This window comes from Fringilla coelebs (genome assembly GCF_963513975.1).
Source record: "Fringilla coelebs genome assembly, chromosome: Z".
NCBI classification, from domain to species: Eukaryota; Metazoa; Chordata; class Aves; order Passeriformes; family Fringillidae; genus Fringilla; species Fringilla coelebs.
The window spans coordinates 83220410-83247081 of NC_140031.1; the positions used below are offsets into that span (position 1 = coordinate 83220410).

A 26672-nucleotide genomic window follows, 5' to 3' on the forward strand; every position below is an offset into this window, starting at 1 on the left:
CTCTGCTCTCTGCAGATCGCTGTGTCTCCTTTCGGAGATGTAACATCAAAGCAAAATTCATACAAGAAGCCTTTTGTTAGATTAATTGACATGGTTGGAAAAAGAATAGATGAGCTCTTAAGCAGAGGTCTCTTTACATTTTCAGGACTTTTTTTTCGAGTGACTTGGACAATGGCTTACATTGCAAAAGTTGTCTGTTCATCTCCAATTAAATTGCGTGGCTTAAAGTAGATTATCTTTTCTCATCTTGTTTTGCTCTTTTTATTATTTGATGGTTTAGCTACAGAATTTGTATGTCATCTTCAGTCCTTGAGCTGTAGTCCTCGCCATTCTGTTCCTTATCTCTTCAGTTGTGCCATTGGATTGAAAATTTACAGAAATTCAGAGAATTGGGATGGTCAAGAGAAATTAGGTATTTCATATAGATGTCTTTTAAGTATGTGCTTATTTCTGATTAAGTGGTGGTGAAGTGTTTTTCTTGAAATTGGGCCATATATTTGCCTAAGTAAACAAAGGTGTAGGCATGAAAATAAATATTTTGTTAAGTGATGCCTGATGTGGGAAAAAAAAAAAAAGGAAAAGTAAATGCAAACTGAGAATAAACAGAACCTGAGAGGGCAATAAATGAATGATACACCATTACCTATGGAGGCCTAAATCAATCTCTTTTCCTATCTTGAGCAGTTCAGTTTAACAAGTTCCTAAGGCCAAGCAGAGTCTTCTTCAGTAAGCAAACCATTATCCAAAGCCATAAAATCATTTATAAATTATGTAATTGATTGAATTGAGATGGACACTTGCATGAAAACAGAACATTTTGATGTTCATGCTTCCTCCAAATGCAGTTTTCCGCACAAAACCCTGCTGGGAACACTCACATTGGTTTCGGACAGCTGTCCCAGTGGATGGATTACCAGCCCTTCACTGGAGATGCCTGCTTCACCTCAATAACTTAAAATGGATTGGGCCTCTGAATTGCACTAAAGCTTGTTCAGTTGTACTAAGGAGCACTTTTGAAGTGTTAGTCTTTTTAGTTCTGTTATCAGTAGCTCATTGAACACGTCCAAAAAAAGCTCCTGGAAATGATTTCTTGTGAAAACAGCTGGAAAAAGAGCTTCATTTTCACAAGAGCACTTTTAATCACTATACCTCCTTTGTTAGGTTTTACTCAAAAGGATTAAAATTTAGATCTGGTCCCATCATCGTGGGAGGTGGAAAACCTCATTAATGTAACATATCTAAGTTTAGAAAGATTCATTGTTTTCTAATTAATTTTAAATCCTTTTTTTCTCATGCCTGTTCAGATGTTTATCATGGTAGAAGGCAACCCAATTGACTGGAGTTCTTTACTCACTGAGTATTTTTGTGCATATTGCTATTTCAGCCGGTCAAAATTGATTTCTTTAGTGTTGACTCTCAGTGGCTCTCATGAAATTATGGTTATCTTTCCAATGGAATCATGTAAATTCTTCTCCTTTTGTTGCAGACCAGTTTCACCTCCTTTCTGCACAGTTCACTATATTTTTTTCGTAGTATGTAATTCAGATTCTTTTAGAAACTGCTCCAGACATAAAAGTACAGCCAACGTTCTGCTGCAATCTAAACAACAATTTATAAACATGTGTATGAGAAAGATTCTACTCTAAGGATGTTCACAGACTGTGGGAGCTGGCAAAAGATAGTTATCCCCTGAGCCTGCTGATTTATAGCAGCCAGGAAGGTAGCATTGAATTGTGCAACATTGCAAAGGCTGGTGCCCGTGGAACAAGACATTTATTGCAATATATTCTCTAAAGCTGTTAGAGGGAGCCCTGCTTCCGTCACCAGCCACAATTATTCCTGCAAGTGTCACAAGTGCAGTTCCCACACACTCTCAGTTTTTTAATCGAAGTACTTGGCAATAAACTACCAAACACTTCAGAGAGATTATTTATCCAGGCAGAAAACTCCACATCCTAAATAGCTAATCAAAGCATGCTTGATGGAAACCAGGAGATACCTGGGCGCTGGCATGATCTGCCTGGAGGCAGAGGGTCACACCAGAGCCTGGCAGGCCCACGGAGCAGGGACAGTGCCATGTGTGCCTCCAAATTGCCTGGGAAACAAACCAATAACATAACAAGGCTCTTCTCTAGATTTTACACTGCACGCATGGGGTTTTTGTGAGACACTTCACAGACTCCTAATTCCTTCTGTTTGGTTTTGATCATTATTTTTGAAGCACAAAACATAGCACTCCACTTCTCTCTTAGACCTCTCAACTGATGTCTCTACATCACTACCATAATCCCCTTTGAAGAATTTGAACAAGCAAGCAGCTGTGCCTGTAACATTTTAGATATATTTTTAAGAACACTGTTGTTTACAACATGAGCGTGTGTGTTCCTCTCAGCAAACTGTTCTGCTACAGTAAACATATGCCTCTGTACCCAATGGTTTAGAATGTATTTAAGTATTTCATGTATTTATTTTTATTATATACCAAATTATTATATCATAAAAATGATTTCGGGGTTTGGGTTTTTTTTCAGTCGTCCCAACTAAACCAAGTTAATTAGGCTTCTATATTTTTCCATTCATTCACCATATTGAAAATAATTCTATGCACTAATACATAATAAAGTAACTGAATTACTAGAATTACTTATGTTACATTATGTCATGTTCAACAATTTCGAGGGCAATGAAATAATATGTAAGTAATTGCATATGTAAGCAGTCATGGCTCCTTCCCTTGAATGAGTTTTTGCTTGTGTAGGCTGAGGCTGGCCAGTACCAAACAGACATGACAAAGTGTTTACAATTTCTCATGGGAAGCAAAATCCAAAACTGGGGCAGGGGGTGAGGATGTCAGATCGAATTTAACTATTTCCATTCCTTTCTTTTATCTTCCTATGAACAACGTGGAGCAGTTGACCTAGCTGATTGCCAGGATCCCCAAGGACACAGGAAAGGCCTGACTGTGTCTGATGACGCTTAGGCCCCACAGGTGCCAAGCCAGGGCTTTCAGCTCTGAGACTGCCTTCCCAAAGCAGGGCTTCTGGGCTCCAGGCTGCAGTCCAGTGCTGGGCTTCCTGCAACTTGCTGACAACTGGCGTCCAGAAAACTAAATATGTCATTTGCCTGCCGGCCTGCCCATATTTGAGCACAGTTTATCGAGAATCACCCACCAGGAGCCATGCTGTGATCTCAGAAATGCTCATTAGGTCGTGGCCTTGATGAGCAGCACCTCGAGGGCTGAGCTCCTCCTGAGCTACCAGAGACACTGTCTGCCCCCGGGATCTGGTGCTGGCTGATGGCAAGTCCAAGTGGATGAACATTTTCCTTGATGAACATTCAGAGAAAGCTGCCATGCCGAATTGCAATCTGGACGGAATGTTGCTATGACTAACACTGTGACCCTACAAACATGGGTGCTAAGTGAGTCCTTCCCTGATCTGGGGGGCATTTCCCATCGGGATGAAGCTGTACAGGGGATTGTGCACACCTGACCAGGCTCTGGCTCCGTGAGTGTGTGACTGTGAATGTGCTGCAGTAAATGGAGTAGGAATGTTGCTCTCTGATTCCTAAATGCGCTAGATCTGTAAGTCAGGCCTGTGAGTTACTGTCATGCTTCAAGTAAATTCTACAGAGTCCTTTGTTAAATTGTTTGAATTAGGCTATTAATTCAGTGCCACTATGTTTAAGTGCTGTTAAAATCTTTAGGCGTAAAGCTTTGGTCAAGTCTGAGGCTATGTTTTGCAGGGAGGTCCACTGTGAACCCTGTAACTCAGTGGCAGGGTCTCCCTTATTCCTTTGCATCCTCGCCCTTTCCCATTCTTACTCTTTCTCCTGTCCTCAGCCTCCACATATATTGCTTTAGTTTGGTTTTAATTTTAGATTGATTGATTCTAGATTTTGATCTCTGTGCTTGAAATGTGAGTAGTAGAGTGAAGCATGTCGCATTGTTGCACTTTCACTTTTCTCTTAAACCTGGTTTGGCAGTACCTTTTCCAGTGATTCTTTGAGAAACCTAAAACATCCATTTGTGACAAACATTTCTAATTAATTAAAATTATTATTAGAAGTCTGCAGCCATGGAACTTTCTCCTGGTACATATCCAGGTAGCCCAGCTGTCAGTGAAATACAGGAGAGGGCTACCGAGAAGTGTGATAAACAAAAATGCTATGTGCATATGCAAACATCTTCTGTGTCTTATAATAAAATTTGTGCTTCAGAGATGTGTTGCCTGCTCTGGCTTTCCACTTTCCTTCACTTTTAGCAGGAACTTCTTGATACCAGTAGTTGTTTTTCTGTCCAACCAAGAGTATCCATGGTGATGTTTATAAGAAAAAAATCTAATTATCTTCATAAAAGTGTTCTTCCAAGAGCTGGTTTGATACGCGGGTTTTTTGGGTTTTTTTTTGGTCAATGATTCATGTTGGCTATCAAGCTCAACAACACAGTGCGAGCAAGGATGGAAGGAGGAATAAGAAAGGGGACATTTAGAGCTGCAAGAACTACAGAAGTGGTACTGTTTCAGCAGCGGCAGTGCTGGTATATACGCAAGTGTACAGTGCCTCTCCATCTCACAGAATTAACCCAGCAACAGGACTGTGAAGAGCAGTAAACTCCTCAAGAGTGGTGCTCAGTACACAAGCTTTTCTGAGGCTGCATGGCAAACACTGAGTATGAAGAATGTGGATGAGGTAGGGGAGAAAAGAAAACAACAAGTAGAATCTTACCATGGGCAGAAAAAGCCCCAAAACATCTGTGGACATTCTCCCAACTTAGTTTTTGAAAGAGAAGGTTAAAGAGTAACTGAGGAACCTGCCCTTGGAATGTTGTTTGTCTTAGTGGCTTATTCATACCATTTATCCAGCTCTTAGTCATGGTGGCTTCTCATTGATCCTGACGTGCACTTTTAAAAAATAGCAAGGCACAAATCCCCTTCACACTGCTCCTGGAACCTTCTCTGTCTGCAGTGCTGAGCTCAGTGCTGTGCAGCTGGGTGCTGTGCTGTGGCTAGCTGCTCATTGTCCAGCCGTGGTGGCTTGTTTGGCTGCCAGCTGACCCTCGCCTGCCCTGCTGCGCTCGCCTGGTAGCTGTGTGCTCACACAGGCTCGGCGAGGCGACCGTGAGGGCTGCCGGCAGGGTCTCACACAGCCCCGTGTGAGCAGCGAGGATTCCCTGCCAGGTGCCCTCGAAGGAAACCCCCCTGCAGCCTCTGGGGACCATCAGGAGGGCCTGTGGCTCACGGATACGTGAGAGAGCACGCCGTAAGCACCACCAGAGGCACACAGCAACTGCAGAGAGCACAGCACAGCGCAGGGATGGCAAGGGTCAGGCTGGCTGCTCCAGGGCAGCCGGGCTTGGCTGACCTGCAGACCTCCTGCCATGAGCCGAGGAAGGCGTGGGCAGGGCCCGCCTGGATTTCTGCAGAGAACATCCTTGTTCTGTGTCCCAGAAGATGCCCACAGGCTCTTTGTCAGAAGCAAAGAGGCTCAGGCAGCTGCTCCTGGATAGCCTGGAAGAAACAGTGCCCAGAAGGGGTCTCACTGCTGTACACCAGAGGAGAATGCACACACACAGAGCTGCATCCTTCCAGCAGCGCTGCGTGACAGGGAAAGACCCAACGGGCACAGAGCTAAGGCTCTGAACCCCGGGAAACCTCTGAGGGCTGTCGAGCACCGGCACAGGCTGCCCAGAAAGGCTGTGGAGTCTCTGTCCTTGGAGGCATTAAGCAAATGGTGGCAGGGTGTTCCTGGGTGATCGGGAGGCTTGGACTGGATGACCTCCAGAGATCCCCTCCAGCCTCAGCCAGACTGTGTTGTTGTGGAGGCGTCCTAAGCTTGCATGGAAACCAAGAAGTGTCTTTGTGCTTTGAAATTTCATAGGATGCTAGCCTGTGAAACTAACCAGGAATTACTGCAAAGTCAGACTTGGTCACACCTGAGGGAAGCATCTCCTTGGGCTCAGCTTCCTCTCAGCCCTCTTAAATCCTGCCTGGGTGGCTGGAAGCAGCGTGGTGCTGAGGAGGGTGTTCGGTGTGTTCCTCCGTTGGCTGCACCGACAGGAGATCACAAAGCACAGGCAGGGAGCCCTCGGTGCTGCCTCTGTCCGGAGCAGCCACCTGCACCAGGGCAATCCCCGGAGGTGCTGCGGGCTGGGGGCGTGACAGGGGACGGGGCCGGGGGTCAGGAGGCGTGGGGTGACGGGGTGTGTGGGGCTTTGAGCTGTGGGACGGTGTGAGAGAAGGAGGGTGCAGGTCTGAGGGTGTGTGGGGTGACAGGAGGGGTGGGCAAGAGCAGGGTGGTGTGGGATGTGTGGGGTCTGACAGGTCTGAGGGGTGTGTGGGGGACGAGGGAAGTGAAGGGTGTGAGGGGTGGGGGGGTGTAAAGGGTATTTGGGGTGGGAGAGGTTTCAAGGGGTCTGAGGGGTGTGTGGGTTGGGTGGGGTGCGAGGAGGGTGAGGGGTGTGGGGGGGTGTGGGGTGTGAGGGGTATCTGGGGTGTAAGAGGTGTGTGGGGTATCTGGGGTGTGAGGGGTGTCGGGTATGGATGTGGGGGTCCTGAGAGTGTGAGGGGAGACAGCCGGCTGTGAGGGGCTGTGGGTCCGGCTGTGGGGAGCAGCCGTGGGGTGCTGAGGGTGTGAGGGGACACAGCCGGCTGTGAGGGGCTGTGGGGCCGGCTGTGGGGCCGGGGAGCAGCCGTGGGGGGCTGAGCGTGTGCGGGGACACAGCCGGCTGTGAGGGGCTGTGGGTCCGGCTGTGGGGAGCAGCCGTGGGGTGCTGAGGGTGTGAGGGGACACAGCCGGCTGTGAGGGGCTGTGGGTCCGGCTCTGGGGCCGAGGAGCAGCCGTGGGGTGCTGACGGTGTGAGGGGACACAGCCGGCTGTGAGGGGCTGTGGGTCCGGCTCTGGGGCCGGGGAGCAGCCGTGGGGTGCTGAGGGTGTGAGGGGACACAGCCGGCTGTGAGGGGCTGTGGGGCCGGCTGTGGGGCCGGGGAGCAGCCGTGGGGCACAGGGCGGGCCCGCGGGCGCGGGGGTGGGCCCGGGGGTGGGGGCTGCGCGGGGCAGCGGCTGTGGAGGGGCAGCGCAGCCCCGCCGAGGCCGAGGGCGGTGCCGGGGGCGGCGCTCGGTGTCCCGGCGCTGCCGAGTGTCCCGGTGTCGCTGGCGCCGCCGGGAGCGCCAGGAGCGGCGGCTCCGTCCCGTCCGCCCGCAGCGGAGCCGAGCGCGCAGGGAACGGCGCTGCCGCCTCGCCGCCGACGGCGCGGTAAAGTATTTAAACTAATTCTCGCAGCCTTCATCTCGTGCTCGTGGTGTCTGCGTGTTGCTGCTGTGTGTGCTTCTCCCTGCCGAGAAGTTTGCGGTCCCTGCTCTTTCCCGGCTCCGCTCAGGAGCCCCTTAGAGCCGTCGCGTTGCGAGTTGCGGTGGAAACTTTGGGGTGGTGCTGGCGAAGCAGTTTTGGCAGCGTTGGAATGGGAATTTTTGTAAGTCAAAAGTAACTCGTACGTGGTAAATTTAAAGTAGCAAAACAAGTTTTTACTACCCTGACTGAATTTGCCGGGTTTAATGTGTATATGAAGAATCATAAAAATACCGAAGTGCTCATGCTCTTTGAGTGTGAAAGCTTTTTTCCGAGATGAGAATCAATGACAATTTCACTGGAATGATTCTAGACTCTCTAAACACAACGGTGAGAGCTTGTTTAACAGTGAGGGTGCTGAGGCTCGGAGGGCAGGAAATCTGGCTCTCACATTAAACAGGTGAGGAATACTTTGCAAGGACTCCTTCATTCATATCACGCATTCATGACACTTTTGCCTTCATTTGTTTATTTGTTATAACATTGATGGGCTCTTTCCCCCTCAGTGCTGTGATTAGACTATTAGATTCAGAACCAGGTTTTCATACTATGAGGTGCCTGGTGATATTTTGTCTCAGAGTACTTTCCAGGACAATATTGCTGTTTGAAAACAAAGCTAAGCCCTTTCTAAACAGCACTGTGCAGGAATATTATTTGCACAAGAATAAGAGGAATTTGTGGGTGATTTGACAGACCAGCTCATGCATCAGTGTCACACATTGAGTTCTGTAAGTTCCTCATTCCTCAAACTGCTTTAAAGCCTGAAGCTGCTTTCAAAGTTTACCTCCACAGGTGAGAGACACCTGTGTCAGTCCTGATATCTTAGGAACTAATTCATGGAGTGCCTCTGACATGGCAGTTAATTAAATTTAGGAATGCTGTATAATCCCAATCTGTTCAGCACCGATCTGCAATGAATTATCCAATAAATTACTGTTTTAGGGAATCTGCTTGGCCGGTGGTCTTTCCCTTCAAAAAAGCCAGCTGTGGGGTTTTTGGAGCAGGTTGTAGCCAGTCCAGGTGTGATATGATTAACAGATGAAGCTGTGGCTGTCATCCAGCACTCAGGAGTGTGTTCTGCATTATGTTGTTCCAGTTGTGAACCTGCAACACTCTCTTTTGATGGTAGAGTATCTGATTCTGAAGAATTTGTGTGTTTCTCCTCCTCATTTCATGAATCTTCTCTTCACTTTTCTCTGCACAGAAACGTCTCAGGCTTTCTCCAGGCAAGCTCATACCTGCCAACCCCATTTACTCCTAACTTTCCCACTTCAGCTATTGTCTTAGGTCAGCCTTCCCCCCTCAGACCAGCAGTCCTGCTGAAGTCGGCAGAAACATCAAATTTCAGCAACAGGAGGGGTTAGAGGAGATGCCACAGAAGCAGCCTCACCTTCAGCCCTGACCTGCTGCACCACTTCAGGTAGCAATATTCTCTCTCCATGCCTGTGTAATATTTAATGTTCTTTTGGCCATAAAAGGTATTTCTACAGATGGAAAGGCTTATGTAATAAAAGCTATATGCCATCACTTAAGCAAAGGGAGCAGTTAAGTATCAGAGGACCTTTAGATGAATAGAAAAGGAATGTAAAATCACCAACAACTTCCAGGTAGGTCAAAACCAGGGGAGAGCACAACCAGAATTCCAACATGTGTGTTGTCTACCAGTATTTCTCTGCAGTTTCCTTCTGGAAACCTAAATGCACAAATTGATTGGATACATTTATAAAAGACTTTACAATAATTGTGAATACATTACTTGTAAAAACACATAAAAACCATAATAATGATTTGCACTTCAATGAAAGCTGAGGTAGACAGTACTGAGTCCTGTACTTTTATTATAATGGAGTGAATTCCTAAAGTAATTTCGATGCAATTACCTTTTAAAAATGTTTTATCAAGACAGAGGGGTGAAAAAACAAGCCACCCATCAAAGTCAGATTTCCTCCCCAGATTTCCAGGGAGTAAATCTAACTCTCTTTTTTTTTTGCTTGTTAGACTTTTGAAACAAAGTATATTGAGGTCATCCTTCGATTTTGGTATTCACAGTAAAACTGAATGAAATTACTGCCAGAAATTACATCAGAACATTACTAGTGTTTTCAGTGATTAATAAAAATGAATAAATAATTGCCTTTACAGTTAAACCAGTTAAACATTTTTATTTCTCTAGAAAAACATTTTAAATAAATGAATGTAATCATTTAATGCATATCTAATCTTGTATTGGAATAATATTGGTCTGCCAATGATTAAAGAATTTTTTTTTCTCTAGAAGTTTTCCCTACACACAGGTAAACAAGCATATACAAGACAAAGAAGTTTTAGTTGCATGTCTGCAGGTATACATTCTTATATGAGTGTATATTGTTATTTACGAATGTATATTGTTATGTATGTTACTTATGCTTAATGTTAATTAAGCTCTTAATTTTTTGTGTGAAACTTCCTGATTCTCTTTGATGTTGTCAAATGTTTCTTTTGTTGTAGAGCTGATACTGTCTGCTCAGGGAGGACTGTGTAAAGGATAGTCAGAAAGTAAGGTGACAGTCATGCTTTAATCTTATATAAACACTGTCATTATATTAAAGGGGGTTTTTTTAAGTTTTCAACACATTTGTTATAAGTCCAAAGGGTGGGAAAACCTTTCTTCTTTTCTTCCCTTCATAGTTTTTTCACAAAATATGAGGGCGTTTCCAGGAGCAATTAGCGCAGTTAAACCCTCTGTTATTTTTTCCCCCTTTCCTTCTCCTTCCCCGGGGGCCCGTGTGCTTTCTAAGGCAGCCCCGTGTGGCAGTGAGGCCAGGCAGGTGCCGAGGGCAGAGCAGGGCGATGGAGGCGGTGGACGTGCCGCCCGAGGGCTACTCGCTGATCAAGGCCGTGTACCAGCGGCGGCTGCGGCTGACGCGGCTGCTGATCGACGGCGGCGCCTACGTCAACGAGAGCAACAGCCGCGGCGAGACCCCGCTCATGGTGGCCTGCATGACCCAGCACGCCGACCTGCAGAGCGCCAGCAAGGCCAGGATGGTCAAGTACCTGCTGGACAACAAGGCTGACCCCAACATCCAGGACAAGTCGGGCAAGACGGCCCTGATGCACGCCTGCCTGGAGAAGGCAGGCCCCGAGGTGGTGTCGCTGCTGCTGATGAGCGGGGCTGACCCCAGCCTGCCAGACCACTCCAACTGCTCTGCGCTGGTGTACGCCATCAACGCTGCCGACAGAGACACGCTGGAGCTGCTGCTGAAGGCCTGCAAGGCGCGAGGGAAAGAGGTCATCATCATCACCACTGACAAGTCCGCCTCGGGGAGGCAGAAGACAAAGCAGTACCTGAACGTGCCTCCTCCAGACCTTGAGGAATGCGCTTCCCCAGCTGACTGCACCTCCCCATCAGAGATAGAACCGCACGAGGGTCCAGAAGACCCATTCAGCTATAAAGAGCTGTATGGTGGGCAGCAGGGGGACAACTCCTCTGAAAGAACGCCACTGATGACCAAATCCAGCTCCGCACCAGCACGCTTCAAGCTGACGCAGGTGCTGCAGTGTGATCCGTGGCTAAAGTGCTGTCCAGCAGTGTTCCAGCAGAGGAAAATTGCTTCTCCACAAGAACTTCGGAGTATCAGTCCCATGGAAGAGCTCTCCTGTAGAGTCGGTGGCCTTGACTTGTGCAAGAGTGTCACCACCAGTCATGAAAGTGGAGACAGGAAAGACACTGCTCAGGTACTGAGAACCTCTGATCAAACCATGTCAAGGAAAGCACTGCGTGATGCGATAAACTATCAGACTCCTGTTGTTGAAGAGAAACATAACCCCAGTGAGATTCCCATGGGCATGGATGCCAGTTTGGGACAAATCAGCTTACTTTCAGACCTTGGCAATATTATCAAGAAAGGAAGTGGACAAGCAAATTACAACATCTCCGGTTCTCAGTTAACTAACAGTCTAATTCCTGCTGCTGATACCAAAGGTAGTAAGTCATCAAAAGGAAATAAAGAGATTCTTCCTACATACCAGACATTGTTACCAAGTCCAAGAAGAGGTCTGGAGATGTCTCCTGTTCCTCCAAGAGGCAGAAATCAGGCTCCTCTGGAGGAAGAGGGCTCAGGAGCCTTAGTGTTGGATCAGACGAGGCCAGGTTTTCTGCCTCCACTGAATGTGAGCCCCCGCCCCCCAGTTCCAGAGCTCACTGTCATAAACACAGTTTCTGGAATGATTTCTTATGGCCAAACTCACTTAGTGCCCCCAGGATCTGCTTTCCCTAAGGGGACCAAAGAGACGAATCTGCTGCGGAGGAGGCCGTATGAGCAGATCACAGTCTGAGCAGATTCAGCAGTCGCTGATTCTTTAACAGGAGAGCAAAGGGGATCTTTATGTAAATATTCACTGCAGTTCTTGACTGTAATGGTATGTATCACAAAATAGAGCAGGTCTGTGATGTAAAGTAATGTCTGCCTCGGGATGAGTGGTACAGCTCAGAAACGAAATGAAAAGACGTTTAATGAGCTGTTTTCTGCAAACTAAGGAATGTTTGTTTTGCTGGCTTTGTAAAGTTTTCAACTGGCCTGTGACAGAAAACCCACAACAGTTCTTAAGCATTGCAGTTCTCATTGTAGATTGTAAATACTAGCCCTCCTAGCTTTCCCCAAACGCACACCCTTGCAGCACCCAGAGAGGGCGGTGCACGTGGAGTTTGGGACCCTGAAGCGTTTGCCTGCGATGCTGGACACCGGACTGCGCGTGTCCAGGTTGTATATACGCAGAAACCCCCGAGACAGCGGCGTGCGGCGGGGCGGGCGGCAGCAGGCGCGCACCGGCAGTGTCTCCTGGCCGCTGCAGCCTCGCAGACACGTCAGAGATGGTGACACTGGTGTCGCATGGCTGTGCTACCTGCGGAGCCCCGGCTGCGGGCTGGCAGCGTGGCCCGGAGCCCGGCTGGCCCCGGGAGCGGGCGGTGGCAGCTCTGGAGCTCTGCAGCGCTGCCGGGAGCCAGCAGGGCGACTGACCGACCTGCCCGGGGTGTGCCGCAAGCCAGCCCCGCTCAGGCTGTCCCCGGCACCGCGCACCGCGGGCTGCTGCAGCTGCAGCCTCTGGAATCCGCTCCAGAGGGATTGTTTTAATTCAGGAAAGTGAGAAAAAGCGCTTTTATTTGGGAAAAGCGAGGGTGCGGGGGGCAGAGCGTGCGCCTGGAACAGGCTCTGTAGCCTCCTGCAGTTCTGGAGCTCCCCAAAGGAGACCTGCCCGGCAGGCTGGGGCTATCTGCCCCAGTGATAGCGCTCCTCAGCGGGTACGGACACCGGGACACACCCAGGGTGTCTGCACGAGCAGGGGCACTGCACACACACACACACACACACACCTGGGAGGAGGGAGGAGCTCTGTCCTCCCGCTCAGACAGACCCAAAAAAGATAACCCAACACTTCAGGGAAGGTGAGGCCCTGGCACAGTTTCTCCGGAGAAGCTGTGGCTGCCCCATCCCTGGGCATGTTCCAGTGGCTTGGAGCCACCTGGTCTAGTGGATGGTGTCCCTGCTGCGGCAGGGGCCTTGGAATGAGATGGGCTTTTATTTCAGATGGTTTCCAACCCAAAACACTCCGTGATCCTGTGAGTCTAATTATGAAACTCACCTGGGAGATGGAAACCCACATTTTGCCTAATTTGAAACAGAGGGCTGAATTTCCCACAAGTGGAAAGCAGTCCTCTGCAGCCTCTGAGCTACTGCATATTTTTAAGTATCTCTATCTAAAAATCTTTCTTTCCTTTAGTGTCTTGTGTTTCCGAGTGTCTCCCTTGTCTTTGTGTGCATCCTATAGATGCTGGATTTCTGGTATTGCATTTAGCATTGAGATCTCATCTTCTAAATTTTGAGAAAAAGTGAATGTGTCCTGTTGTTGTAATTTACAGAAATTAGTTGTATTGAAATTGTGTCTGTGTAATGTGAATTTCAGTATACTGAAATTAGGTATTTATTTCCTGGAAATACTCAGTGGGTATGTTGCAGCTTCAGTCAAAGTTCACCAAATCTAACATTGCCTAAAAAAAGCCTGTAATGTTATGTAGCTTTGCACTTAGTAGGAGACAATTTAACGGGGATCTTAAGCATAAAAGAGTGCAACGGGGATCGTAAACATAAACCAATTTAAAGAGGATCGGAGGCATAAAACAATTTGAAGGGGATCACAAACATACAAATATTTAATGGGGATCATCACCATAAAACAAATTAATGGGGATTCTAAACATTAAACCATGTAAAGGGGATTATAAACATATACTCTCTGTAAATAACTTCTTGGGAGTATTTGTTTCCATTCAGGTTCTGCCTTTTTCTTCAGAAGATTTTCCTGGATCAAGCCCTGTGTACACCAGGTACAAAAAAGGATTATGTGGACATATTTTTATGATACAGAAATTATGTGGAACAACCTATGTCAGTATTAACTGAGTACAAATTAATCCCTACATAGAATACACTTTCCAAATGTTTTTATGATAATACAAAAGGAAATGGCAAGTTCTCACCTGTTCATCTCTCACTTAACTTTGTGAAGGGGAAAAAAATTAAATATTTGAAGGGGAAAATAGATCTTTAAAAAATAAAAATTCTTTCTTAGAAGAAATTGACTATCACCAGGTGTTCTAACTGGTATCTTTACTGAGGGTATGAAGCCCAATTTATGCTGTTTTGATTTTAAAATTAATTACGTATCTGGGACTATGGCTCCCTTAAATTTTTCTATTAAATGCTCAGACAATGGAGGGAAGTGGCAAGTGTCTTGAAAAGGGAAGTTTTTTGGTAGTGTTACCAGTATTTTGTGATTAATTGTGATGCAAAGTAGCGTGAAGTGTTAATATTATTGTTTGTGTTACTGTTACAAGTGACCTTCAAAGGAAAAAGCTTTGTTCTCTTGCTGTTGTTATGCTGAATAAATAAAAGTTATTTTTCCCCCTCAGAGGGAACATGGAAATAAGCACATGCTTTTATTCACTACTCAGGAAATGATGAGTCATTGCAAAAGGTACTCACTCAGAAGTGTTTCTCAGGCTGCCTCTGTACAAGAAAATGGGAACAGTTACTTCAATTTAATCCAATACAGCTAAATTTGTCCAGAGTATGGTGCGAGAGAGGCTCTCTCCACCTGCCGGAAGCTTCCTGTGGCTCCACTTGTGGAGCAGAGACGCACTTGTGTTATCTTTGAAGCCTGAATCCATGACATTTCCCAGCCACCCCGATGTTCTTTTCAGCGAAGCACGGTCAGCCCGACCCGAGTGCCTGATGTTAAATCCTGGGTTAAAAACAAGCCTTTTCGGTGTCCTTGGTGGCTCCCGGCACAGGAAGCACCCGGGGCTGCTGGGGAGCAGGGCTGTGGCTCCGCAGCTTCAGTGGCCCCCAGGCGCTGCGGTGACACGGTGACACGCCGGTGACACCGGCTGAGCGACAGCCACACACCCCCAAGGCACACAGGATTTCAAACCCACCTGCCTGCTTGGGAAAGGTGGGAAACTATCCCAGCTTTTTCCTTCTCCTCTTCATTTTCTCCACAGAATGCTGTGGAAACCATACAATGAAAGTAACTTCGAAACAAATAGTGGAGGCTTCACAAAAAGCAGTGATTGTATAAGAACTCCCATTATTTTGGTTTAAGAGTTTAAGAGCAGCAAGTCACTACACAAAAATGTTGTAAACTAGCAGTTTTCAAGGTTGTGTTTAAGGTGCAATGTTCAAAACATAGGCTTCAAAATATCTTTCCCCGCACATTTAATTTGGTTTTGCTTTTAAGAAGTAATTGCTTTGTTGTGATCTTTGTCTTTTACAACTACACAGCACTTCCAAAAGAATATTGCCGTAATTTGATGCAGCTATACAAGAAAACCAGTAAACTAAGTAGGCACTAAATGTCTTTTTTCTCCTTATCAGTGCCATGTAAGACATTATCTCTCTGCATGCCATATACAGCAGAACTAACTACTTTCCCAACGAAAGCAAGGGATTTATAAATATTCTTACATTTTCACTGTAAAATACTACTGCCACTGCACTCACTTCAAGGAAATCAGGTTTCATAAAGAAACACCTTAAGAAAGCTCAGGGGGGCGTTTCAGAGTCAAAGGGATAAAATTCCAGTTGTCATCACTAAATATTCCCATAAAACACCCAGCTGTCAACCCTCTTGGAAAGACAACGGGTCTTTTATTCCTGTACACAAGGTGACCTTTTTTGTGAAAAAGCTCCCCGACATACAGATATAAATATACACATACATATGTATATGTGTAAATATGCAAAATTCCTGTTTCTCAGCAGCACCTGTTACCTGAGCCAGGCATTTCAAGGACTGATGACGCAGGCAGCTGCAGAGCTCCTGTTAATCCAGAGGTTTTGTCCCACAGATTATGTCCAGCTGGTTAAAAATGATGCTGGGATCTTTCGCTGAACACCAGAGATATTTTCTAGAAATGTACACGGGGCTATTTATTCTCAAGTTCCTGAAGCCCAGACACAGAGGCACGCTGAGGAACTGCAGTCAATTCCTGTATTTTTTCCCCGAAAGCATTAGCAATTTTGAACACTTTCATGCGAATTTCGCAGATGGAGTGAGTTACAGCCTGCCTTCTCTCAAAAACCTGTTGGCTTTTAAAAATAAACCTGTACATACATTTTAAAACCACATTAATGTCTCCCTGCCAGCCCCACAGCAACACATTTTATTTTAGGAGAGCATTTGAATAAATACAGAGAAACACAATCAAATTAATTTATTTATGTGCAAGTCAGACTAGACTGACATAAACAATTTCACAGGGGACTAGCAAAGATAGGTAAAATTACTTACAGAAATTCATATATATAGAATAATCCGTACAGAATGATCGTATTCAGCACATAGCCATTTCCTGGTAATCCAGATGATGTCTTCTTTATTTTTATCTGATTATCTTGTTTCCTAACATCCACAGATATTGCTCAGATATACTTCTTCCTTAAAAATACTTCTGGCAGTTGCTGATCAATTTACTTAATAGTTTAATGAGTTTTAAGAAATCCCAGTACTTCAGGTGAGAACTGGTCAGTGGGAAGATTTCTAAACAGCAGAAAAACGTGTGCCTGTGTTCCCAGAGAGGCCTACCACTGAGAGATGAAATCCTGCAAATCAATGAATGCAACTGCCTGCCACAAGCCACACCTGAAGATTTAATCGCTTCTCCAAACTCACTGCAGAAATCACACAGCCAAGCCTGACCCTTTGGTGGTTACTGCCACTCACTTTATGAGTGAGTACATTAAATCAAGTACTCTGTTTAGCTATCCCAAGTATAATCAGGTACTTTCCTTCCTTATGTGGAAAACTTTGTTCCTAATTTTAGCCACGCACACCTTAGTAGATGACCAAAATAAAGAAAGCTCTACCCCTCAATAAGAGAAAACAACTATTAGATAAATCTCTCACAGGAGTAGTAGGTTACAAAAGGGAGTCTTGAATTTTAATGTGAGACCACGATAATTTAAGATTTAGGATTAAGAAAACCTTTTCTATCACAGCTGTACTAATGCCATGTAAGAGCCAAAAATTACTGTAATTTACTTCAGTACTGTAAAATGTCGTGTACAGTACCTGTTATGTTAACAGAAGAGTTAATGAAATTCCCACAGGAACCACGTGAGAGGAACGGGAAAAGGAGGACAAGAAGTTGACAAAGTAATGCTTCTCAGGGCATTAGCTGTTATTCAGAAGCTAAAATGTCCTCTGTGATTGTGGAAGAAACCTTTGGTTTTCCTGGTATCATTTGTGGTGTTGGCAGAACCAATCCCACAGGGCTGGTGTCTCTGCGTGAATTTTGGGGAACCTCAGCAGCAAAAGAGGAATAAATGGTTTTAACGAACCAGGTCAGGCTCTTCCTGCAGGGGTTAGCAGGGGTTTAGCTTTTATCTGGGACATTTCCACTGTGGAGAATTCTGAGAGCTGCAGGGCTGCAGTGTCCCAGTGAGGGCCGAGCTGCCATCACCCAGAGGGTCTGAGAGCCATGGGGAATGTCCCTGCAGCCCTGCTGGGGACAGCCCTGCTGGGGACAGCCCAGGTGAGGGGACAGCCCAGGTGAGGGGACAGCCCAGGTGAGGGGACAGCGCTGTCCTGCTGCCACAGCCAGCCCAGCTGACAGCACCAGCCAGGGCTGCTCGCTGGCCTTGGCACTGCTCTGGCCCTGCCCAGTGACCACAGGCAGGGTGACCATGGGCAGGGTGACCACGGGCAGGGTGACCACGGGCAGGGTGACCACAGGCAGGGTGACCACGGGCAGGGTGACCATGGGCAGGGTGGTGACCACAGGCAGGGTGACCACGGGCAGGGTGACCACGGGCAGGGGCTGGCAGTGCCATCCTCCCCTCCTGGAGTGTGGCACCAGCGCACCCCGCCACGAGCAGGGACAAAGGGGAGGGCACTGCACTTCTGTCTGAGAGGCCTTTCTACACAGTGCCAGCCAAAAACTCCTCCAATAACCACAGGCGTGCTCAACGTGGCCCTTCTGGCAAGGAAATTGCATTTCTTTGAATTAAAAAATCCTCCCATTTAAAGGGTTTACAATGTGAAGCGCTATAGGGTCAGGCATTGCCTGCTTTGCATCTACTATTCTATTCCAATGGCTTTTTTAAATTCAGAATTTTGTGGCTCAAAAATGTCATAATAAACCCTACTTTTATCAAAATTTTCTCGGATGAGAAGCAAGTCTTCTACAGAATACACATCCTCCTTTCCTGTCCAAACAGTGAGGCTGTACCTATCTCCAGAGAAAGGGAGAAAACAAACAGAACAAAGAGAAAAAGAGTATGTTAAGATAAAGCATGTAAACCAGAAAGATATTGCACTAATAGACTCCTAAAAATACTCAGGATTACAGCATCCAAACTTTACAAATGTAATTAAATACGAACAACTGCACCTCCAGACCAATTTTCTGTGATTGTTCTGCCAAAACTCAGAGGGATTTAAATAAAAAACCTCAGGTAAATATCCAGCAAAAAAATTTACCAGACTGAGCATTTAAGGTTTGATAAATTAATCAATAGTCACAAGCTGAGCCTCAAAACAGGAAATATGATGCAATCCCAGACGCAGGTGATTGTTGTGCTCTGTGCTTTGTCACATCAGCAATGTGTAGAGATGCCACCTAACCCAATTCTCACTATTTGCACAGAACTTCTCAAAAAACCACTGAAGTCCCCCAAAGCATTATTCAGTTAAAGCATTTCCACATCCTCCACATGACATATATATCATTTTTCCCTTTTGTTTAATAAAACTGTATTAATTTTAAAAGTGGATAAATGAACATTCAGTTGTACGTGAGCAAAACTGGCTCAGGAATTTCTGTCTTCTAATCATGCCACTGAAGAACCCCCAGTGAGTTTTATGAGGAGGTAAAAGAGAAAATTCCAGTATTTCAGTTGGAATAATGTCTGTATCCAATGATACTTGATTCATAGGATTCACAATTCATAGGATACATTCTTAGAGCAATAACATTTTTAAATCAATTTCCCAGTTTTAACAGCTTAATTCTAATTTCTGTCTGGAGTCTTCATCATAAAAAAGAAGATCAAGCTTAATTTGTCCACCCTGTTTTTTCTGAATAATTAGAAATTTTTCAGAGATTCCTTTAAGTTTTCTGTCTTGGTCTCTGACCTTGGTTGGAACAGTTTTATTAAACTCTGGGTAGGGTGAACAGCTGAAAAAGATGAGTAAATGGCAATATGTGGGAAGCTGGTTTTATTCTCATTCTATGACATAAGAATAATTTTTATAATGAAATGAGGGTTGGTAAGAACGATTTTGAAAGGAAAATGTAAGTTTCTATATGAAAACCACTGAATACATTTCAAGTGCCTCGGGGAAATTAATTAGCTTGGAGGGAAACACCTGACTTCCAATCTAGAAATCGTCTTTGACATTTCTCAAAAATACTACAAAAATATAAATAGTGAATCCAATATGAAGTCTTTAGATTGGATAAATACCCAATTGCAACATCAAACTATTTAGCCTATTTAACTACATTCATCTCAGGAAATGTTTGCAGCAGAACTGGATTCCGCACCTACACCCCATTTAAAAGTCCTCATGGTAGGTAATGAAAAACAAGCTTCTGGAATTTAATTACTTCAGAGAAATTCATAGTGACCACTTCTGTCTGAGGACTCCAACGCTTTGAGGCCTGTGGGAAATGAGGCACTGGGAGAAGAAGAATTTCCACATTTCCAAAGCCACCGGGCGGTGTGTGACACCGGGCTGGTCAGGACAGGCCAGGGCCCAAGGGCTGGCACTGCCTGGCTCTGCTGGCCCTGGAGCTGAGGGACACTGAGGAGCAGCACTGACCTGTGGCACTGCTGCAGCAGCCACTGCAGCTGCGGGATGGAGCCGGGCACCAGCGCAGCCCTGACCGCGAACGTCACCGGCTGGGACAGCGCGCGGCACTGCCGCCACATCTCCTGCACCACGGGCCACTCGTAGCCTGGGGACACACAGCAAGGAGGGCACTGAGAGCTCACAGCCCCTGGGGACAGACAGGGAGGGTGGCACTGAGAGCTCACAGGTCCTGGGGACACACAGAGAGGAGGGCACTGAGAGCTCACACAGCCCCTGGGGACAGACAGCAGGGCACTCAGAGCTCACAGCCCCTGGGGACAGACAGGGAGGGTGGCACTGAGAGCTCACAGGTCCTGGGGACACACAGCAAGGAGGGCACTGAGAGCTCACAGCCCCTGGGGACACACAGCAAGGAGGGCACTGAGAGCTCACAGCCCCTGGGGACACACAGCGAGGAGGGCACTGAGAGCTCACACAGCCCCTGGGGACAGACAGGGAGGGTGGCACTGAGAGCTCTCAGAACCCCTGGGGACAGACAGCAAGGGTGGCACTGAGAGCTCACACAGCCCCTGGGGACAGACAGCGAGGAGGGCACTGAGAGCTCACAGCCCCTGGGGACAGACAGCGAGGGTGGCACTGAGAGCTCACAGCCCCTTGGGACACACAGCGAGGGTGGCACTGAGAGCTCACAGCCCCTGGGGACAGACAGCGAGGAGGGCACTGAGAGCTCACACAGCCCCTGGGGACAGACAGGGAGGGTGGCACTGAGAGCTCACACAGCCCCTGGGGACACACAGCCAGACAGCGAGGGTGGCACTCAGAGCTCACAGCCCCTGGGGACACACAGCAAGGAGGGCACTGAGAGCTCACACAGCCCCTGGGGACAGACAGGGAGGGTGGCACTGAGAGCTCACACAGCCCCTGGGGACAGACACAGCCCTGGGTCCCTGATGTCCCTTGGAGACACAAAACCTGCAGATCCAGCATTCCTGAAAACCACACAATTCCACCCTGAAACTGCCTCATGGCTCTGAGCAGCAAGTGTCCCAGAGGAAAAATGCAATACATGCAATATCCACATGGAAAATGAACTTGCTATGAAAACCTTTATTTCCATACTTTACATACACTTACTTAATTACTTTACAAGCAGCTACAGAACATGACATCTTTAACGTATCTTTGCCCTTTCTCTAAAACCTCTGTTGCCACTGACTTCAATATGGCCTGGTTTAACATTGCCAGGGACCCTTTAAAAATAAAAGCTTTACCAAAAAAAATGGGACAAAAACTTAAGTTAATCCACTGGGAATGAAGATGTACACAAATCAACACACACGGACAAAAATATTCTGTGCCTAAAAATGCTACAATCAAGCAGTCTAAATACTGAAAATGCCTTTACTGGGGTTTTTATAAGGACTGGAGCAATTTCAAATTATATTTACCTGTTCTTTTGTTTCTACAGGCTATGAAAATCCTGTAACAATAGTTAATAACTTTTTCCTCAATTACTCAGATGGAGTGTAGTGACTAGAAAGAGTAAAAACACACTAAGAATTAAAACAAGTTTTCTGGGGCAAGCAGCAACTTCCAGGTGAAATCACTCAAATGAGCTGGTTTTCTTAAGTTTTATAGTAGAACCTCACTTAGTATTTCCATAAACTGAAATTTGGAATGGAGATAAAATGAAATTTGTTTTCACAGGTTACCCAGTATTTCTAATGCATTTTCCAGCAATTTTTTCCTGCACTGAAAATACCTCGGAGAAAGCACTGAACACTTTAATAACACTGCAGTATATCATACAACAAAATACTAAATCTTGCTAATGAGTCAGTAGCAATGGCACTAATGTACAATCCTGACACGGTGGCCCCAGACAATATTGGAGGGGACTCTGCTTCTCGCAACGAGAATTGCAAGAGGAAGACTGTGAAGAAGACCCTATATTAATGAAAATTGTAAAGTCTACTGCAAAAATTCAAGTTTCCAAGAGAAATGAAATGTTAGGGATAAGGCTGACCCACAATTTGACTTCAGTGATCAAAACAAGCAGAGATAAAGTTCCACATTTTCAGCTGATTTGTTTTTTCTCAGGATGCATGATAGGGCTCTGACCACCAGATCAATGCTCCCAGGATTCAGGGACAGCCCTCCCTGACACAGAGGCTAAGGAGTTTGTCCCTCAGAAGTGCTCAGCGGGTGAGAAGGAGCTGAAGCACAAACCAGCTTATTTTAGGAACAAAAAGACGTGGTTTTCACCCAGCTGTGCTGCCACTGCAGCACTGGGCTGACGGCTGCACAGCGCTGTGTCCAGGACAGGGTGCCACAATCACTGCATTTCCCAGCCAGGACACGGCCCACGGCTGCTGCCAGCTGCAGCAAAGGAGGCCTGCCCTTACCTTGCCCTCGGTGGCAGCCTGTGGTCCAGCCCAGGGACAGGGTGGCATCGGGGCAGGAGGAGGTGACAGCGCCCAGGAAGGCGCGGGCGTCCAGCGGCGCGCAGCTCCCGCGGGGCCCTGGCAGGATGTCCCCGTTCAGCCACACGGGTCGGTCCAGGCACGGCCCCGCCTGCCCCAGCAGCTCCAGAGAGGGTCCCACGGCGGCCAGGCTGTGCAGGACACCGGGGCAGGGCAGGGATGGCAGTGTCACCGCAGTGTCACCGCAGTGTCACCGCACACCGGCGCTCGCTGCCATCCGCTGACTGCCCCTGCGGGAGTGAAACCCCCGACTCCCACCCCTGCTCCAGCACCTCCTGGCCTCACCTCACGACCCCCAACCTTCTCACCTCTTCATCTCAGGCCTGAGAAGGTTTTTAACAAAGGAAGCACTGCAGCCTCTAACACCTGTGCTGCATCAGACCCGAAAGCCACAAATGCTGTAAATCCAGAGTGAAAGCCATCTCTCCCCACCTCAACCACACTCAAAGAGGCAAAGATTGTCTGACTAGGCAGATCCAGACTCACAGCTACCTTCAGATCCATGCAAGGTGATGCACCCGTGCTAGGAGAATAAAAAGACCAACACAGACCAATTTAAGGCAATTAAAAGAGAGAAAAGGCACCCAATAGAACATTTAATGTCGGGTTGTGGTTTGTCCTACAGCTCCAAAACATGGCAGCACACAGAGGCCAGCCTGTCCAGTGATCATCTGACAGATAATTATTAAATTGTTAAATATGAGCTGGCATCACTTGGGAACCAAGTGCAGACACCCTGTGAGCATTTAACAAAACCTCTGCTCACATATTCCTACTGTCCTGTCCAGCCACAAGAAAAAGCATAACTAGCTTTCCCCTACTTCTAGCCTACCACAACTTTCAAAGCCCTGTGGAAGGAAAGGAGATGAGGAACAGAAATGAACGCCAAGAAAAATGTGATTTCTGTCACAGCCCATGGACTCATGCACGGTGTAAGATCGAGGAATGTAAAATCACTACGGGCAGAGTTTTGGATTTAGGTTAGTTCAGTCCCCTGAGCTGCTTGTCTTGTTTCCTCTGCAAAGTCCCTTTGTGTGTTTTGCCTTTTGTGCTGTTGGGAAGGCTGCACAGAGGCAGGAATTCCCCTCCCTGAGATGAGCCCAGGCTCTCCAGGAGAAAAGCCAGCGATGGCTGGTGTTAAGGCGTGGCTGCAGCACTTCTGACACAGTCTGGGACCACAACACCTGCTGTCCTCACACCTGCCAGGGACTGTCAGGCCAGGGGCATGCCTGCCCTTGTGCTGCAGAGGGTAAGGAAATGCAGTGAGGAAAAAGCACAAAGCAAAATGGCAATGCAGTGGGGAGAGGAAAGAGAGAATAAAAAAACCAAAGCAAAACAATAACAACAAAAATATCCACTCCCAAAAAACTGCAAACCCCAGAGCACTGGTTTTGTTGCACAGCATTTAGGAAATTCAGACTTACAGCTGACTTCATGTGAAATTATTCTGGCATTTCTGAGGTGGGACACTGAAGACCTTTTGCAGAATACATTAATTTCAGGAGCCAAAGCCGGCAGGAAATGAAATTATGTGGTCAATCAGACTGATAGAGCAGAGATACAAAAAGTACCTTAAAAAGTATTTTTAAAGCACCATTGAAATGCCATTCCTCCAACACTTCAGGAATGGCATCCAATAAGCTATTATTCAAAGGAACATCAAAATCTGTTATCACTTATTTGACTCTATCCTCACTGTGTGATGTACTTTTAAATGTTTTTATATAATAAGTCTTTTATAATGCCTAACTTTTAAAAGTTTTCTTGAACCACGCCACTTGGCTGTAAACTCCTTGTGGAAAAATGAAAGGTAGGTAGGTAGTTTAATTTAAAAAATAAATAAAATAGGAGAAAAAACTTCATCCAAACTGACAAGAAATTAGCCCAAACAAATGCTTACTGCTCTCTTTTCCCTTCTCTGCCCAGAAGGACACACACAGATCCTGTGACAATTAAAGGATTTAGCCTGCCCATGTTTTTTACTTTCATGGACTTTCACATGAAAACTGTGCAACACAGAACCAAAGGCATAAATCACATTTAACAACTATCTCGTGGGGTGTTTCTGCATTTCTATAGAGTACCTAAGCACTGATGAAGCTCTTTGTAATTTGCTGCCAAAACAGACTGAGCACATGGAAACTCAGACAAAGCATGTCAGGAGCTGGAGGGGTGCATGTCTGGAAATCACAGCTCATTTCAAACTCCTCCAAGGCCTTCTCCTGGGGCTTTTAGGTGTGTTTGCCACTCCAGAATGAACCAGCTAATGGTTCAAACTGTGATCAAACCTCTGAATGTCTAGTTAGCCAGGGCAGAGAAAGGAGCCTTCCAGAGAGGCACCAGCATTTCACCTGCCCGATGGGAAAGTTCTGCTCACAGCACCTAATTCACTGAGTAAAAAAAAAAAAATCATTACTTGTAGTTCAAAACACTTTTAAAGGTTTTGTTCTTGCCGTGCTTTGAGAGTGATGGACTATGTTTCCACATGGATTATGCTTCTGAATGCTAAACTGCACAATAAGGAGGAGTTTGGTTGACAGACAGCCGTAGAATTGTAACACTAAGAATGCAAGCAACAGAACAATCTTTTTGTTGAGGTACCTCTTAAAGTCGAGTTTGATGCCTTTGTTGGTGCTGCCCATCTGTGCCAGCCACTCCTGCAGGGTGATGTCGCTGTCGGTGTCCGGGGGGTGGGCCAGGATGGGGTCCCTGTCCCCTCCCCGGAGGACAACATCCACCTCCACCATGTGCACATCGCCTGGGGGTTGGGAAATTAAACCTCAGCTTGCAGCGCTTCGGGGCAACAATTACCAGCAAGTCTGTCCACAGCAGCCCGGCACCCCCACTCCAGCGGGAACTGCTCTCTGTGGCACAGAATATTGCCATTCTGGGAGTCCCCAGTCACTAAACTCCTTGCAAGCCTACAACCAAGTGAAAATTGATGTCTGAGGGTGCATTTGGCCAAGCAACCACGTGGGGTTTTTTTCTTCACAGGAACAGATACACGGGCATCCAACATGTGAATCCAGTGCTGTTAAATTTCAGATCTTTTCCTCTGGAAACAGGGTTCCTGCCAGAGGAAAGATGAGTGCAGGATTTAATACTGGCAGAGAATGAGCATTCCCCTTGACTCACTGCCCAAACCAACAAGGAAAATGCTAGCTCACACACACGACAGGCAAAGAGGGGTCTCAGGAGCGCTCAGGCTCTTCAAAACAGCTTCATGTAATGAACCTCACAATGCTACCAGCTCTGCAGAGAACCCAACACACACAGTGAAGGCTGAAATACAAAGAAAAGAGCTCGCCATGGTGTTCAGGATAAAGGATATGATATATACATTTACACAAATACGTGTTTGTCAGATATTCACATCAATTTACACACAGCTCACTGCTGCCCAGGCTGGCGCACCAAGGCCCTCCTGGCTCTGCACAACCTTTTCCTGAGAGGAGAAAGGGGGGATTTGGGCTGTGCTCCAGGGAACAGGGACAGGAGAGAGGGAACGGCCCCAGGCCGGGCCAGGGCAGGCTCAGGGTGGGCACAGCAGGAATTTCCCCATGGAAAGGGGGCTCAGCAACTGCCCTGGCACTGCCCAGGGGGGTTTGCAGCGCCCAGCCCCGGAGGGATTAAACAGCCGTGGGGATCCTGGAGGAGGGAGGGGAAGAGGAGGAGGAGGAGGAGGAAGGGGAGGAGGCAGGGGCCTGTGCCACACTCACTTCGCGCGGCCTCCGCGGCCCGGGCCCGGCTGTTGGCGGCGTGGAACCAGCGCACGGCGGCCCCGTCCCTGGCCGCGATGCGCCCGGTGCGCAGGAAGTGATCCACGGGCCACTCGCTCCAGGCGCCTGCGGGGACACGGCGGGGACACGGCGGGCAGCCCTCAGCACGGCCCCAGACAGCCCCGAGACAGCTCTGACAGCCCCGGCCCAGCCCTGACAGCCCCCAGACAGCCCCGGCCCGGCCCCGGCCCAGCCCTGCCAGCCCCGGCCCGGCCCCCGCGCTCACCCCGCTCCCCGCTCGCCATGGCCCGGCCCGGCCCGGCCCGGACCCGCCCCGCCGGGGGCTGGGTCCCGCCGCCTTCGCTCCGGGCGGAGCCGGGCCGGGGCTCGGTGGGGAGTGTGTCGGAATGATCCCGAGCTGGGAGGGTGTGCCTCTGCGGCCTTGGGAGCCTCATGGGCAGGACAGGCCTGAGCCGGGGGACGCGGACACGCGGGGCTCAGATCGAGAGGACGCAGTGCTCAGCCGGGCCAGGGCAGGCTCAGGGTGGGCACAGCAGGAATTTCCCCATGGAAAGGGGGCTCAGCAACTGCCCTGGCACTGCCCAGGGGGGTTTGCAGTGCCCAGCCCTGCAGGTGTCACCTGGAGGTGGCACTCGGAGCTCTGGGCTGGGGACAGGGTGGGGATGGACACAGCTGGGACTCCATGGGCTGGGGGGGATTGTCCAGTTGATTAATTCTGTGGCTCTGCGTGAAAACAGGATGTTGTTGTAC

At 47.6% G+C, this 26672-nt stretch overlaps 2 protein-coding genes across 3 annotated transcripts; one reads left to right on the top strand and one right to left on the bottom strand.

The window, feature by feature from the left end:
* Positions 1-10177: 10177 nt before the first annotated feature.
* Positions 10178-11662, top strand: ANKRD34B (ankyrin repeat domain 34B; the record flags this gene model as incomplete). The annotated part of the gene is made up of 1 exon (XM_084225919.1): positions 10178-11662. The coding sequence occupies one exon, from the start codon at positions 10178-10180 to the stop codon at positions 11660-11662; it is 1485 nt and encodes a 494-aa protein (XP_084082045.1).
* A 4418-nt stretch (positions 11663-16080) lies between these two features.
* FAM151B (family with sequence similarity 151 member B) lies at positions 16081-26249 on the bottom strand. Of its 2 annotated transcripts, none has more exons than XM_084225830.1 (6): positions 26188-26249; positions 25902-26027; positions 24784-24940; positions 22105-22313; positions 19709-19844; positions 16081-18113 (listed from the first exon to the last, which is right to left on the bottom strand). In XM_084225830.1, the coding sequence occupies exons 1-6, from the start codon at positions 26204-26206 to the stop codon at positions 17963-17965; spliced, it is 798 nt and encodes a 265-aa protein (XP_084081956.1). In that variant the 5' UTR covers positions 26207-26249; the 3' UTR covers positions 16081-17962. The 2 variants fall into 2 exon arrangements, with proteins under 2 accessions (XP_084081956.1, XP_084081955.1); XM_084225829.1 differs by having other exon boundaries at positions 19709-19886.
* Between the last annotated feature and the right edge of the window lie 423 nt (positions 26250-26672).

Coding starts and splice junctions, on each gene's coding strand:
- FAM151B (XM_084225829.1), bottom strand. Junction 24,941..25,901: donor GGCCGCGGAGGCCGCGCGAA/GTGAGTGTGGCA, acceptor CCCAACCCCCAG/GCGATGTGCACATGGTGGAG. Junction 18,114..19,708: donor CTGCTGCAGCAGTGCCACAG/GTCAGTGCTGCT, acceptor CTCTGGAGATAG/GTACAGCCTCACTGTTTGGA.